At 36.7% G+C, this 16,965-nt stretch overlaps 1 protein-coding gene across 1 annotated transcript in view; it reads right to left on the reverse strand.

The window, feature by feature from the left end:
• Nucleotides 1-16,965, reverse strand: part of FREM2 (FRAS1 related extracellular matrix 2) — a 165,866-nt gene that overhangs the window by 21,867 nt on the left and 127,034 nt on the right. The window contains exons 10-14 of the mRNA XM_046664858.1: nucleotides 15,788-15,952; nucleotides 15,044-15,226; nucleotides 5,797-5,927; nucleotides 3,740-3,898; nucleotides 2,155-2,458 (exon numbers count right to left, since the gene is read on the reverse strand). Coding sequence (XP_046520814.1) covers nucleotides 2,155-2,458; nucleotides 3,740-3,898; nucleotides 5,797-5,927; nucleotides 15,044-15,226; nucleotides 15,788-15,952 — 942 coding nt within the window. The remainder of the gene's footprint in view (nucleotides 1-2,154; nucleotides 2,459-3,739; nucleotides 3,899-5,796; nucleotides 5,928-15,043; nucleotides 15,227-15,787; nucleotides 15,953-16,965) is intronic.

Consider the following 16,965-nt stretch of genomic DNA (forward strand, 5'->3'; position numbering starts at 1 on the left):
ATCATAAGGAAGCAGAAGACCATAGTGTGAGAAGTACTCACAGTAGACAGTTCAGTGGCTACTTCTTAACATTTGAGGTATTTTATAAAGTTTGAGAAAAAATAGTTATTGTTCAATATAATTTAACATGTGCTGGACATTCTAGGTTATGAGTATATTCACAAAATCATTTTAATATAAAGTGTGAACAGAGAGTAAAAATTATTAAAAGGCAATAGAAAAAAGTAAGTGTAGTTTAAGTGAATTGGATGTTTACCCTAGAATGATATACTTATGACTAGTTATAAAATATACATTATTTATAAGCAAATAAAACTAAAAATGCACTCACTTTTAAAACAAAGAATGTTTTAGAATCAGAGAGCAAAATGTATACAGTAGAGTTTTCTCTCTACATATAATTTCTTACAGTATGCGTATTATATTGTTATTACATATTATAAATTATAATTTATAATACACATACTGATATAAAACATACTGATACACACATACACATACTGATACACATAATGATATAAAATTATCATTTTATTTCTATCTATCCATCTATCATCTCTCTCTCTGTATCTATCCATCTATCTATCTATCTATCTATCTATCTATCCTCTCTCTGCGGCCTTCAAGAATTTTGACATGAAAATCTTCCTCCAACATTTGCTTTAAGAGAGTTGTGATGTTTTCATTTTAATATCACAGTAGGGACCAAGATGCTGGATTATACTTTCAAGAGAACTGGGGAATATATAATTTCTTTTCTATTTGTACAAAACAGAGGGAACAGACAGGTACTTAGAATAAAATCAGAGGCAGGCCCCAGCACCTGGTCTGTCTGTTTTATTAATAGGGGAACTCATTTTAAGGCATTGTTTATTTATTTATTTTTTGGTACCAACACAATAGTTTGTTTTTAAGGCAAATTTAAAAACTATATGTTTTAATCCTAATAAAAGAACATGTTTCTTATACAGGCTATCAATACATATTGATCCTGAATATATCATGGTGGGAGGTGGTACATATAACTTTTCTTTATAGAACAAAGTAACTTCTAAAATGTTGTATGCATACGGAAGTTTTAGAAATAGAATCTTATAAATAGACTGTTCTATTAAAAATCTAATTTAAAAATTCTTCTGCAGAGTGAAGGATTTGTTATAAAGTAGATTTCCTGTCTTTTCAGTGTTGTCTCTTGCTACATCCTATTCTCCACCCACAATGTGTCTGGGCTCCTGGCCTGAACATCCCTGGTAATAACAAGGTATGGGCACTGGTCCATAGCTCTCTACCTGGATTGTCCTTCCCCTCCTGCCCCAGCAAACTCCTACTCATCCAACAACCAGCTTGGAGTGCCTTGGTGTCACATATTGTCCTTGCACACCATCCCGCTTCATCTCCTGATCCTCTCTCCTCTCTCTCTCCCATGGTTCCCTACTTCTCTGCTTGTAGTTCCCAGAATAGTCCAGGTGCTTTCATGCTTCCGTGAGTCATTACTCATGCTCTTTTTCTCTGCTGTTTTCAAGATTCAGCTAAGCACCTCCTCTGATGAAACCTTTCCTGACCCACTCAGGGAAGAAATAATCACTCCTGTTTTTGCACTTTGAGCCTTGCCCAGACCTAAAATTTGTCTGTGTCCTCAACTGAGTATGAACTCCTCAAGGACAGGAATATTGCCTTATTTTTCTTATTGCCATCATAAAGTCTGGCATATAATAGGTGATAAAAATAGAATGAATAGGGGCCAGCCTGGTGGCATAGTGCTTAAGTTTGCGTGCTCCACTTCGGCGGCCCAGGGTTCACAGGTTTGGATCCTGGGTGCAGACTGTCAAGCCACACTGTGACAGTATCCCATATAAAAAGAAAGGAAGATTGCCACAGATGTTAGCTCAGCGACAATCTTCCTCAAGCAAAAAGAGGAAGATTGGCAACAGATGCTAGCTTAAGGCCAGTCTTCCTCACACAAACACAAAAATAAATAAAAATAAATGGAATGAATAAATATTTGTTTTCTAAATAATATTTTTGCAAAAATGGGATTTTATAGGGTATTAGGGAATACATGGGGGCATTTGGAAGAGTTAATAACCAGAGTTAGACATTTATAATATTCCCTGGCATTCCAGTGGTCTTCGTGTGAGAATGGCAGTGCATTACCTTCTTCTCTGCCGATGGTTATAATAGGACTCATCAGCTCCAGGCCCTCATTGCCATTGGCATTCACGGCGCGAGCCGCACACTGCACCCGGGAGCCAGGCTGAAAGTATATGGAGTCTAAAGTGATCATCTTGGATGATGTAAAAAAGGTGTCAAAGTCCACTTCTCTCATGGGGCTGGTCACACCATCAGGGCCAGCGGGAGCACTAATCAGCCATCGGTACTGCGTCAAAGTGTCATTGATGTTCTCACTTGCACAGATAGAGCCTGTCTTGTCATAGTCTGAATATTTAGGGTTGCAAGCCTATGGAAAACAAACAACTATGTTAGGGCCAGGGTACAGAACAATGTGGAAAGGATCCTCTCAAGTTCTCTCTAGTATAGTGTTTTCACTGCTGCTTTTTCCATTTCTACATGCTAGTCATGCAACTTTCAAATTCCTGTCCTAGCCAGAATAGCTTTTATGAACTCTAATCTTCCATTTCAATCAGCTTCCATTTCTACCTCTAACTTGATACGTGTAAAACTGCTATTCATTTCATCATCTGTTGAACCCTCGGAGTTGCCAAATCATCGTTGTTCTTTCTCCCTCTCTCCTCCTCCCCCCACCTCTCTCTCATCTTTCCCCTACATCCAGTGGGTCAGTGAACTTGGTTGCCTCTTTCCCAATGTTTCTTAAGTTGGTCCCTTCCTTCCCCTTCCCAGACCCACTTCCCAGTCTAATTCAGACCCTTTCTAGACAAGTGACGCAGCTGCCCTGCTGACACGCCAACATAATCCCTCTTTTCACACCATTCTTCCTTGCAAGAACTCCCTGCTACCCAATAAACAAAGCCCACATTCCTTAATACAACATTTAAAGACCTCTATGACTTGGCACCAAATTATTAGGTTAATTTAATAAACATTTATGTGTACCTATTATATGTAGGTCTTTATACCAGGGCTGTTGTTATGCAAAAATAAATATGTCCCAGTCTTTGCTCACAAGGAGCTTATAATTTCGAGTTAAGAGAAGGCACATAAAAAAGTGATGATAATATGCCATTTTTAAATGCTGTTCCTCTAAATGAATCTTGTGTTGCAATCACTTCTTCCTGGAATGACCTTCCCTTATCTGACTCTTATCTTAAACTACTGAAATTCCACCAGACCATCCCAAGCCTTCCTTCACACATGGAGGCGCAGCCTTAGCTAGTGTGCATCATTCTCATGATAATAACAGTCACATCTTGCCCTATAGTAGACTGAGTGATTCCTGTATATTTTTCTCTTCCTTATTTTTAAATTCCTTTAGTGCAGAGTTCAGCACATTTATTTTTCTATCAGTGACAGACCATGAGATAACATGAGATAACACACTGTGTACATCAGTTAATAAACCTCTGTTAGATAAAGGAAGAAAAATCGGAGCTTTATTTGATTAATGTTTTATTTTCCTTTCCAAAGTTCAAAACTTAAACCTTTTAGTATTTTACCACTTTAATTTCTTCATGACAAAGCCAATACTATATTGGTTAATGTTTATAATTATTTTAAATAATTATTTTACAGTTTTCCTCAATTTTGTCAATTTCCTACTCACTGTGATACAGACGACAGGATAGCCAGACATGGGTCCAGCACTCTCTTTAGCTCTGGAAGTGTCATCATACATCAGTAAGGACACAATTTCAGGGACAGAAGGAAAAGTGACATCTGCCATACTGTTCATTTCTTCTATATACACAATGGCTTTGGTCATCTAGAAGGAAAAGATGTGATTACTGAAATATTTGACTCTTGGTGCTTCTATTGTACAGGACATTTCCTATGATGCTAGATAAATCTTTGGCCTCATTATGATGAAAACTGTCACATGCAGAGCCCCTGCAGAGTGACAGGCCCCATGTAGTTTGTTTCAGACAACACTGGCACGTTGGTCATATTTTATACTTCCCTGGGTTGCCCTGGGTTGGCAGCCTGAGTTGGCCACTGGTCCACTAGGTATTTGAGCTCTAATTTTTTTCTCCAAATTGTGATGATAGCTAAATCTGTCTGGGTGTTATGAAGTGGAAGATCCATGAAAAAGTCAATTAATTGACAGTGGAAGGAAAGTTGAAAGGCACTCTGAGAGAAGGCAGATCCTAGAGGTCATGTGATAGCAGGGCCGCACTGAAGTGGACGCCAGAGAAAAGCAAAGCTTTAATGAGCAGAGACCAGAAGCACAGCCTGAAGCATAGGCAGAGGGAGAAGCTGAGTCACAGACAGAAGAGGAACCTGTGAACATCTTGTAGGGTAGCAGAATTTGCCATCACAAGATGTGTCTCTTTGGCATGAGGATTATTTGGGGCTGGTTATTTTTTTAAAAAACTTCAGACATCATCAAAGCTCTGAAAGCGAGGTATCAGTTACCCTTTGTAGGAGATATTTACATTTATAAGGGAAATCTCCATTTGTAAAGATGTCTCCCTTTCTGTACCAGGAACAGGAGGATGACCTGATCTCTAGAAACGCTTATCAATGTGGAAGGCAAGGACTTAACTCTGCATAATAATCTTACTCTTGTTTACTGTCCTTTTCTGGTAACCTCCCATAACTGTCTCCCCACATCCCGAACATCCTTCTTCATCTTTAGCTAAAGACAGTATTTAAGACGATAACCTCAGCCCTTCTGGTGAGTTACCCAGTTTTCCTGGGCTTCTGCCATGTATACACGTTGTAAAGCTTTGTCTGATTTTCTCCTGTTTTTCTGTCTCATATCAATTTAATTTGTAACTCAGCCAGAAGGACCCAAAAGGTAGAGGAATTGTCTTCCTCCCCTAGAATCTGCTCCTGGGAAGGTGACACAAACACCTTGCTGATAAATTTTCCTTAGCTCCTGAATAAACTTCCAACATCCAACTAAATATCACAGTTTCCAAATCTATTTCCATGTAAACTCTTAAAAGGAGCTTTTATGTGTTCCTTTCGCCCAAAAGAGTTTAATACAATGCTCCATAAAAGTAACAATAAAAGACATTTTTTATGTAATTAAGACTTTAGTTTTAAAAGTTACTTTAGGTTTAAAGGTCACAATTCTGTGAAAACTATGTTTATCTTGAAGAAAATTTGTTTGCTGATATAATATAAATTAAAGAAACAGAAAAAAGTGTTAGGACTGTAGCATTTTGGTCATTGAGGTTCTGGACATCAATTTAATAAAGCTAGGATGAGTAGCTTTATTAAATTGGGAATTTAACAAGTGGGAATTTTAAGGGTTAGCAAGCTAAGCTTTGTGAGTTAAAATGTGTGTTTTAATGAGTTGTAGTACTGAATTAATTGTCTCATCTTTGTGCTCAGATGATGCTTTCTCACTGGAGGTTAATCTCAAATTCAATTGTTACTGAGACACAGGGAGGGTAAGTGGGCTGGTGTGGGGCTCAGTGACTATAGTTTTGGGGTTTCTATCAACAAGAGTTTTCAAAGAAAGAGATAAGAATTTCTTGATTATGATCTAATTGGAAGAAAATTTATTTAGGAGGTGAAAAGGGATTCTGTGCATCTCCTCTATATAAAGCTTGTCCAAAGTCCCATTACTTTATTGTACACTATGTGATGCTTATATGCATTATCCTTAATGAAATGCTGGCCACGAATTTATATCCACATTTTATTACTTACCTGCGTCTCTGCTATCATATTTTCATCAGGTTTTAGATGAACAGTGAAGGCCTCTCTCATCTCTCTTACCCCATCGAAGATTACTTCAATTTCAACAATGTGCTGGGTTTCTCCTTCTTTAAATTCAATTTCTATAAATGCAAAATCACATGTAAATCTTTTACATGTGAATATGAGAAGTTTTTGTCAAGCTTTTTTGACAAAGGCTCATAATGAGAAATACATTTTACATTGCGGCCCAGTATATTTGTGTGTGTGTGAACCAAGTGGAATAAAAAGTTTAAACATATCACCTATTCTTACTATATTCATTGCTCTCTAACATTTTCTATTCTATTCCATTTATCCAGAAGAAAATTCTAATCAGAGGCTACTAAACTGACTTGTTGATCCACAGTTTGAAAAAATGCTGAGTTATGGAATGGAAAATCAACAGGTCGAATATCAGGACATAAACAGACGAAATTGCCTCTCATTTCCCAGAATTTCTAAACCAGTAGGACACAAGTCAAACAAATATGATCATAGGTATTAGCAAGTGTGAATAGTATTTACATTATATCTAGAAAAGCTGGATATAAAATTGTTGAGATTTTTAATATCATATTAAATTATATTTTTAAAAGACTTCTTTTTGCTGCTGATGTTAATCTCGAAAACTGAGAAATCTTTTTTTAGATAAATGTTAGTGGTATTTTTTCTCGCACCCTTGTCCCTCCTCACTAGAAAGAATTGCTTCATTGTCACAAAAACTAAATCCAACTATAAGAATGCTATTTTTAATCACCAATTTCAAAATTAATAAAACATTAAAAATTAATTGATTTTATTGAACTTATGAGTAAACAGCTGACCACACTATGAAACTTAGATAAACTATTTTGTTGGTTTTACCATACCTTTTGAGAAACCAGCTCAGAAGAGAAATAAAGAATATAATGCATAATCATTCCAATTAGAGAAGATAACAGATGCTGCTTTCTGATGTGATTGCAGTTCCAACATTATAATTCTAAATTACAAATCTTTTAAAATGTAGCAGAAGAAAATGTATCTCCAATGTATTTTTCTTTTCCTACTTCTATTTTTTATTGTCAATTATGAAAAAGTAAGCCAGATTCATCTTTAAAATTTGTTCTGTTTCTAGATACAGCCATGATCCACATTAGCCTTAGCACATTCTACAATGTGGGCTTTCTCATACCCTGAGAGAGCTTATGGTTCTTGTTCCAGAGGATGAAAGTGGCTGATCATCTGGCCCACCACTTTGTTTGCTTTGACCTGTGTGATGTATTAAAAATTAGTTTCTAACATTTAAAAATCTGGGGATTTGATAGGAAAATATATATATTTTTTTTAGTTCTATTTCATTTTTCTGCCTCCCAACTGGCTGTGGTCAGCTGGCTATGAGAAGAGTCTTTTCTCAGCAGCCAATGGACTTTCCAGTTCAATAACATTTCCATCACTCCATTTTTCCCTCACTTCACCCTCCCTTCACCCTACTTCACCCATTTTCAATGCTTGTCTTAACCCTGTAAGCGTTCTAGCTTTGTAACCCTCTGAATTATACAAACCCAATCTCTAAGAAGTTAAAAAGTTAAGAATTTATTGTAAATTCTTAAATTATTGTTTTCTTAAAGTACACTTGCTAGATGATAGATGGTTACGTTTTCCCAATCACTTTAGTCTTTGTCATTTTAGAAAGTTTTAGCACAAAATAGATTTTAACTTCCATTCTGTATTTAATTTTTTCTGTTTATTTGCAAAGGACTTACCTCAGTTTAGACCATAAAAGGAGAAATTAGAATATGCTTCAGAAAAGATTACTAAATTTTTATTATAAACAGCATGTTGACATTTATGAGATAAAAGAGACATAGATTGATTTAATGTTATTTAACTTTTTTAACTTCATTTGTTGGTTTACTACATAGATATAACTTTATTTCTGTTTTAGCAAAAAGAATTGTTTTATTTCTAAAAAAAATTTCTCTTAATGGTCATATTGTCCATATTTAGAAGGTGTTTCCTTCATGTCAAACCTACTCATTATAGAAAGACTTATTTTTTATTTTATACTTTAGTAGCTAATCAGGGTTTTTTCCTTCTCTTTTTTGACTGTATGTGATTTATTTCAAACATATTATCATTCTTTACATAGAGAATAACCTGAGGATAACTTTGAAGCTGTATAGTAGTTTATCAAATTTTTACCATATATGCATAGAAAATACAAGCTCCTTGGTAGAAGACACTACTTTTTTCTATTGTCTCATTGAATTTATTATTGATTCAGTAATAACTATCAGTGACTTTCTAAATTTTGTTCACAAGTTAGGAGATCAAGAAGAATGCCTAAAGCTCTGTGATCATCAGGAACTAATGATTGTTGGTAGTGAGAGGTAGGAAGCTAGAAGCAAAGAGGTAAGTAGAACTCCAAATAATTCATAAACTTAATTTTGAACATCAATTTATGTCTAGTCTGTCAGCCAATAATTCATAGACAGAGAGAAGATCTGATTTGTTTTAATTACTCTTAAAAGTAAGTGGTGAGGAGAAGTGACTTCAGCATCATGGCAGTGAGCTCTTCTTTAGACTCTCCCTCAAAGATACAATGAAAAGGACCCTCATAAACCAACAAAGGACATTCACAAAACACAACAGATGTCTGAGAGATCTATGCAGTCATATGTCTGATAGTGGAGGTGCTGGACTCCCAGGAAGGCAGTGTAAGGAGGAAAGGGAATCTCCTTTCCCTCCTTGAATGGCAGTGATCTGGGACATGGGACCACATATGGCTCTGAGAGGAGAGGGGGAAAGGGCAGCCCTCTGTGGGAATGCCTTCATTCTTGGATCTGCCTCTCAGCCAGTGGGAATGCTCCACACCAAGGAGGACAAGCAATTTCAGGGGCGTCTTCACCAAGCCGAGCACCCCAGGAAGGCAAACAATGAATGCAGAGCAGAAGCACCTCTGGGATCATACATGAGAAAGAAAGTGCCCCTCCCCCCACCTGTCGAACAGCTCAGCTGGTCGACCAGACCAAGAAAGCCTAGCCAGAACACCTGTGTGCCTATCTGTGTGAAGCATTGACAGCCAGCAGGCAAACACAAATGAGTCCAGTCAGCACAGCTTCCAAAGGACAGGCACAGCTGCCAGGGATCATGGCAGGCTCAGAATACACAGCACCTCCTACCCCCCACCAAGTGGCAACAGGTGGAATTTGAGACCAGACACTAGCACTATGCAGCAGCACACATCCACCCCATCAAATAGCACGAAGAGGTATATTAATGGTCCAGACCAGAAGGACAATGACAAGTACTCAGAAATCAATCATGAAGTCACAGAAATTTACCATCTAAATGACAGAGAATTCAAAATAGCTATTATAAAAAACCCAATGAGTTACAAGCAAACTCAGAAGGACACTTCAATGATATCAGGAATAAAATTAATGAACAGAGGAAATTCTTCACAAAGGAGATGGAAACTATAAAAAAAAAAACAAGCAGAAATGTTGAAGATGAAAAGCCAAATGAATGAGATAAAGAAAAATCTGGAGTCCTTAAATAACAGAGCTGATACTATAGAGGACAGAATTACCAATTTAGAGGATAAAAATATAGAAATGCTCCAAATGGAGGAGGAGAGAGAACTAAGACTAAAAAGAAATGAAGAAATTCTCTTAGAAATACCTCACTCAATTAGGAAATGCAACATAAGCATTATAGGTATTTCAGAGGGAGAATTTAGGGAGAAAGGAGCAGAGACCTTGTTCAAAGAAATAATAGCCGAGAACTTCCCAAACCTGGGGAAGAAGCTAGAATTACAAGTAAATGAACCTAATAGAACCCTTAATTACATCAATGTAAAAAGACCTTCTCTAAGGCATATATTAGTAAAACTGCCAAAAGTAAATGACAAAGAAAAAATATTAAGGGCAGCAAAGCAGAAGAAAATAACCTACAATGGAACCCCTCTCAGGTTTCCAGCAGATTTCTCAGCAGAAACATTACAGGCTAGGAGAGAGTGCAATGATATATTGAAAATTCTGAAAGACAAAAACTTTCAGCCAAGAATACTCTACCCAGTGAAAATATCCTTCAGCTACAATGGAGAAATGAAAACTTTCCCAGATAAACAAAAGCTGAGGGAGTTCACTGCCACAAGATTCCCTCCCTACAAGCAATGATCAAGAAGGCCCTCATATCTGGAAAAAAAAAAGAGGAAGATTTACAAGGCTGCGAGCAAAGGGATAAATAGACAGAAAGATTCAGAAAATTGCAGCTTTCTATCAGAACAGGTTAGTAAACACTTAATTATAACATTAAAGACAAAGGGAATGAAAGCATTAAAAAAACCCTTATAAACACATCATTTTAATCACAAGCTCACAACACAAAATGGAATAAGTTGTGACAATAATAATGTAGATGGGGAAGAAGAAATGGATGGAACCTGTTTAGACTAAGGAAATAAGACGTTATCAGAAAATGGACCATCTCATGTACAAATTCTATTATACAAACCTCATGGTAACCACTAAACAAAAAATCAGAACAGAGATACAAATGATAAATAAAGAGAAAATGGAGGAAACCATCATAGAGAACCACCAAACTGAACTGGCAGTCAGAAATATATGGGACAAGAAAGAAGGGAAATACAGAACAAGTGGAAAATAGGTGATGAAATGGCAGTATTAAGCCCTCATATATCAATAATCACTCTAAATGTAAATGGATTGAATTCTCCAATCAAAAGACACAGAGTGGCTGGACAGATTCAAAAACAAGACCCCACTATATGCTGCTTCCAGGAAACACATCTCAGCTCTAAAGACAACACAGGCTCAGAGAGAAAGGATGGAAGACAATACTCCAAGCTAATGGCAAACAAAAGAAAGCAAGTGTTGCCATACTTATATCAGACAAAGTAGACTTTAAGATAAAAAAGGCAATGAGAGACAAAGAGGAGCAGTATATAATGATAAAAGGGATCCTCCATCAAGAGGACATAACACTTACAAAATATGTGCACCTAACACAGGAGCACCAAAGTACATAAAGCAACTATTAACAGACCTAAAAAGAGAGATTAACAGCAACACAATAATAGTAGGGGACCTCAACACCCCACTTACATCAATGAATAGATCATCCAGACAGAAAGTCAACAAGGAAGTAGTGGAATTAAATGAAAACCTAGACCAAATGGACTTAGATATGTATAGAACACTCTATCCAAAAACAGCAGAATATACATTTTTCTCAAGTGCATGTGGAACATTCTCAAAGATAGACCATATTTTGGGAAACAAAGCAAGCCTCAATAAATTTAAGAAGATTGAAATCATATCAAGCATCTTTTCTGACCATAATGCTATGAAACTAGAAATTAACTACAAGAAAAAAGTTGGGAAAGTGACAAATATGTGGAGACTAAACAACATGCTAGCAAACAACCAATGGAACATTGAAGAAATTAAAAGAGAAATCAAAAAATATCTGGAGACAAATGAAAATGAAAATACACCATACTACCTCATATGAGATGCAGCAAAAGTGGTTCTAAGAGGGAATTTCATAGCAATACAGGCCCACCTTAACAAACAAGAAACATCTCAAATAAGCAATCTTCAACTACACCTAACCGAACTAGAAAAAGAAGAACAAACACAGCCCACAATCAGCAGAAGTAGAGAAATAATAAAAATTAGAGAAGAAATAAATGAAATTGAAACAAAAAAATAGTAAAAAGGATCAAGGAAACTAAGGGCAGTTTCTTTCAGACGATGAACAAAATTGACAAACCCTTAGCAAGACTCGCTAAGAAAAAAAGAGAGAAAGCTTAAATAAATAAAATTAGAAATGAAAGAGGATAAATTACAACAGATGCCACAGAATTACAAAAGATTAGAGGGAATACTATGAAAAACTATATGTTCACAAATTGGACAATCTAGAAGAAATGGATAAATTCTTAAACTCAAGCAACCTCCCAAAACTGAACCAAAAAGAAATAGAGAATCTGAATAAACCAATCACAAGTAAAGAGATTGAAACAGTAATCAAAAACCTCCCAAAAAATAAAAACCCAAGACTAGATGGCTTCTCTGAAGAATTCTACCATACATTCAAAGAATATTTAGTACCTATCCTTTTGAAACTATTCCAAAAAGTTGAAGAAGACAGAACTCTTCCTAACACATCTTATGAGGTCAACATCACCCTGATCCCAAAGCCAGACCAGGACAACACAAAGAAGGAAAATTACAGGCCAATATCACTGACGAACATAGATGCAAAAATCCTTAGCAAAATATTGGCAAACAGAATACAGCAATACATTAAAAGGATCATAGACCATGATCAAGTGGGATTTATACCAGGGATGCAGGGATAGTTCAACATCTGAGAATCAATCAATGTGATACACCATATTAAGAAAGTGAGGGATAAAAACCACATGATCATCTCAATAGATGCAGAGAAAGCATTTGACATGATCCAACATCAGTTTATGATAAAAACTCTCAATAAAATGCATATAGAAGAAAAATACCTCAACAAAATAAAGGTCATGTGTAACAAACCCATAGCCAATATTGTACTCAATGAGGGAAAACTGAAAGCCATCCTTCTGAGAACAGGAACAAAACTAGGGTGCCCACTCTCACCACTCTTATTCAATATAGTACTGGAGGTTTTGACCAGAGCAACTAGGCAAGAAAAAGAACTAAAAGGCATCAAAATCGCCAAGGAAGAAGTGAAACTCTCACTGTTTGCAGATGACATGATTTTATAACAGAAAACCCTAAAGAATCCAATCAGAAAACTATTAGATATAATCAACAACTACAGAAAAGTTGCAGGGTACAAATTCAACTTATAAAAATTAGTTGCATTTCCATACTCTAATAACAAACTAAGAGAAAGAAAACTCTAGAATAACAAACTAACAGAAAGAGGACTCTAGAATACAATCTCATTTATAATCACAACTAAAAGAATAAAATATCTAGGAATAAATTTAGCCAAGGAGGTGAAAGACTTATACAATGAAAATTAGCAGACATTATTGAAAGAAATCGATGATGACATAAAGTAATGGAAAGATATTCCATGCACATGGATTGGAAGAATAAACATAGTTAAAATGTCCATATTACCTAAAGCAAACTATAGATTCAATGCAATACCAATCAGAATCCCAATGACATTCTTCACAGAAATAGAACAAAAAAATCCTAAAATTCATATGCAGCAACAAAAGACCCTGAATAGCTAAAGCAATCCTGAGAAAAAAGAACAAAGCTGGAGGCATCATAATTCTTGACTTCAAAATATACTACAAAGCCATAGCAATCAAAACAGCATGGTACTGGCACAAAAACATGCACACTGTTCAGTTCTGTTCTGTTCTGATCAACAGAACAGAACAGTAAGACCAGAAATAAAACCACACATCTACAGACAGCTAATCTTCAACAAAGGAACTAAGAATGTACAATGGAGAAAGGAAGTTCTCTTCAATAAATGGTGCTGGGAAACTGGACAGCCACATGCAGAAGAATGAAAGTAGACCATTATCTTTTGCCATACACAAAAATTAACTCAAAGCGGATTAAAGCCTTGAAGGTAAGATGTGGAACCATAAAACCTCTAAAAGAAAGCTTAGGCAGTACACTCTCTGACATCTGTCTTAGAAGGATCTTTTCAAATACCGTGTCTACGCAGGTATGGGACACAAAAGAAAAAATAAACGAATGCAACTTCATCAGACTAAAGAGCTTCTGCAAGGCAAAGGAAATCATGAACAAAAAGAAAAGACAGCATACCAACTGGGAGAAAATATTTGCAAATCATATATATGAGAAGTGGTTAATCTCCAAAATATACAAAGAACTCATACAACTTCACAACAAAAACCAAGCAACCTGATCAAAAAATGGGCAGAGGATATGAACAGACATTTTTCCAGGGAAGATATACAGATGGCCAACAGGCACATGAAACAATGTTCAACATCACTAATCACTAGGGAAATGAAAATCAAAACTACAATGAGATATCACCTTATGCCCATTAAAATGGCTATAATTACCAAGACAAAAACAACAAACGTTGGAGAGGATGTGGAGAAAAAGGAACCCTCATACACTGCTGGTGGGAATGGAAATTGGTGCTGCCAGTATGGAAAACAGTATGGAGATTTCTCAAAAAATTAAAAGTAGAAATACCATATTATCCAAAGAACTTGAAATGAACAATTCAAAGAGACTTATGCACTCCTATGTTCATTGCAGCATTATTCACAATAGCCAAGACATGGAGGTAACCCAAGTGCCCATCAACTGATGACTGGATAAACATGTGGTACATGTATACAATGGAATACCACTCAGCCATAAAAAAGACAAAGTCATTCCATTTGCAACAACTGGACACACCTTGAGGATATGATGTTAAGCAAAATAAGCCAGACAGAGAATGACAAACACTGTATGATTTCATTCGTATGTGGAAGATAAACAAACAAGTGAACAAAGAGAACAGATTAGTGGTTACCAGAGGGGAAGGGGGTTGAGGGCTGGGCATAAGGGGTAAAGGGCACATATATATGTGACTGACAAATAATCATGTACAACTGAAATTTCACAATATTACAAACTATTATGACCTCAATAAAACAAAATTTCAAAAGTAAGTGGTGAAATGGTCCAACAACTTGAAGAAGGAGATGCACAGATGAAAGGCATCTGTAATGGGCTTCTAAGGCCCAGAGAATTCATGTCTCAGCAGTTGCTATTTCACCCCTCTTTCAGTGCCCTCCACTAATAAAAAGTTTTCTAGCTTGAAGTTTTAAATTATTGGCGTTCTATAAACTAAAATAGACTATCATCTCAGCTATCATGCACATTTTCAATGTAACAGAATATTCCAGGAAAGTTATTATCTAATATCTGATTACCATAATGAAGTAAAACCTATTGAACGTTAAAGCAGATTCAAAACAGAGATCATCTAGCCCATCTACTCAAAATTTCCCTAATACATATACCCTTTAAGTAAAAAAAGAAAATCCTGGAAATAAATTTCAGTGTCTTTGTTTTTCTGAAGGAGATTAAATTGAAGGAGTATGTCTATTTTCATCTCAATTGGATATTTCTCTTCTTTTTTTCAAGGGCGCCAGCACACAGTATGAACATGACCCATCTGGAGACAGGCCTGGGAGCCCCCGTACCTTCTGAGACAGGGTGATAGTCTTCTCCAGAGGTGGCTGAGCCATCCTTGGTGTGGACTCTCACGGTGGAAACCTTCGACGTGTCTCCTTGGCGAATCACTGGAATTTTTATAATCACCGACTGTCCTGGTTCTTTGGGTTCGCTGACACTAAATTTCGTTTCTCCAAACTTAATAATTGTCTCTACAATTGTGGGAAATACGGACAAATTAAATTGTAAGGGGAATGCTTTTTCTTCATTTATGTTTCTTCCGTATGGGGGGAGCTTAATTATATTACAGTCCTGGCTTCTCTCTGTCCCCTCACCCAATATTACTGGTGAGTTAGGTGAAACTGAGCACGAATAGCCCACCTCCTTCCTTGGGAATTAACTAGCTCCCAAAGAGCACGTGCTCTGGGTAGTCTCCATATGCCAACAATTTCATGGGAGTGAGCTACGGAGAGTGGGAGGGGAGGGAGGACACTGTTGGCTTGGGACTAACTGCACCCGAGGGTGTATGAGGAGGGCAGGGCAAGTATGAATGCCTGGGATTCAGACTTTAGATATAAACCACATTCTCCAACATCAACTTCCAGTTTTGATGGTTTATTTCATTCACCATTTGGTTTAATCTTTTTCCTATTTCTCAAGTACTTTAAAACCCTAGACAGAAAGAAGGGGTTATTTTCTGAGCCACCTAAAACTTTAACATAGATGGATTTCAGTTCCCAATTTACAGTTGAGCACAAGAAATGATTTCTTACTATCAGCATCATCTCGGATCCTTATCAGAGTTTCATTTTGTTCACCAACTGCAGCCCCAAAGGGAGAGCTGCTCTGTGGGGTGCCGAGAACCAGGCGGAGTTCCTCTACCTCCTCATACAGTGAGTCGTCCATCAGCTCAAGGATACAAGGCTTCTCTGTCTCACCTGGAACAATAATAATGACAGCAGGCCAATCATATCCCATAGGCCGAAAAGGATACATCTGCAATTAGATGTGAGCGCCACAAGGGCAAGGATATTGCTTTCCCTGCTCTATCAATGGTGCAGAGAACACTGTCTGGCATGTAGTAAGCCTTTAATAAATATTTACTGAATGAATGACTACCATGTTTGAACATATGCAACAACAGGTCCCTATTTATACAGGGAATTTCTTCAATGTCTGTCTTTAAGTTCTGTCACTCATCTTAGAAAGCAAAGGGAAAAAAAGCAAATGCCAGTTTTGTTTATGAATTTCTAGCATTATGATCAGGAAGCAAATTTAGAAGGCTTGTGCTGGTTGGTCATTCTTAATTTGGCCACAGTACTAGTTTCTAATACAATTATTGGATCAAAGTCATCAAACATTTTAAGACTCTGGATACATGCTAAAGTGTGACATCTATATCCTTCCATTTCTGTCATTTGAACACTATCTCTGAGCACTGTGAAATCTATACATTTGATATGCCCTTACCCACTGAATAAGTTTTTTTTTTTTAGGGGTGAGGAAGATTGGCTCTGAGCTAACATCTGTTGCCAATCTTCCTCTTTTTGCTTGAAAGTTGTCATTGAACTAACATCTGTGCCAGACTTCCTCTGTTTTGTATGTGGGATGCTGCCACAACATGGCTTCATGAGTGGTATACAGGTCCATGACTGGGATCCAAACTTGTGAACCCCAGGCCACTGAAGCAGAGTGTGCAAACTTAACTACTATGCCACAGGGCCGGCCACCTCCACTGAATAAGTTTTGAATAAACAATATAGCACATCACTGGAAACTAATCAATAAGTTGATAAAAGGACATTTATTCAACCTGTTACAATCTACCTTACCTTATGATCATTTAGTGCACATAGAGCCATGTCATGAGCTTGTTGAATCAAGAACTTGTATTTCCCTAATATACATTTCTCACCAAAAAGTTGGCCTCCTCAAACTCCAAATAAAAATT

Source organism: Equus quagga, chromosome 6 (assembly GCF_021613505.1).
Source record: "Equus quagga isolate Etosha38 chromosome 6, UCLA_HA_Equagga_1.0, whole genome shotgun sequence".
Lineage (NCBI taxonomy): Eukaryota > Metazoa > Chordata > Mammalia > Perissodactyla > Equidae > Equus > Equus quagga.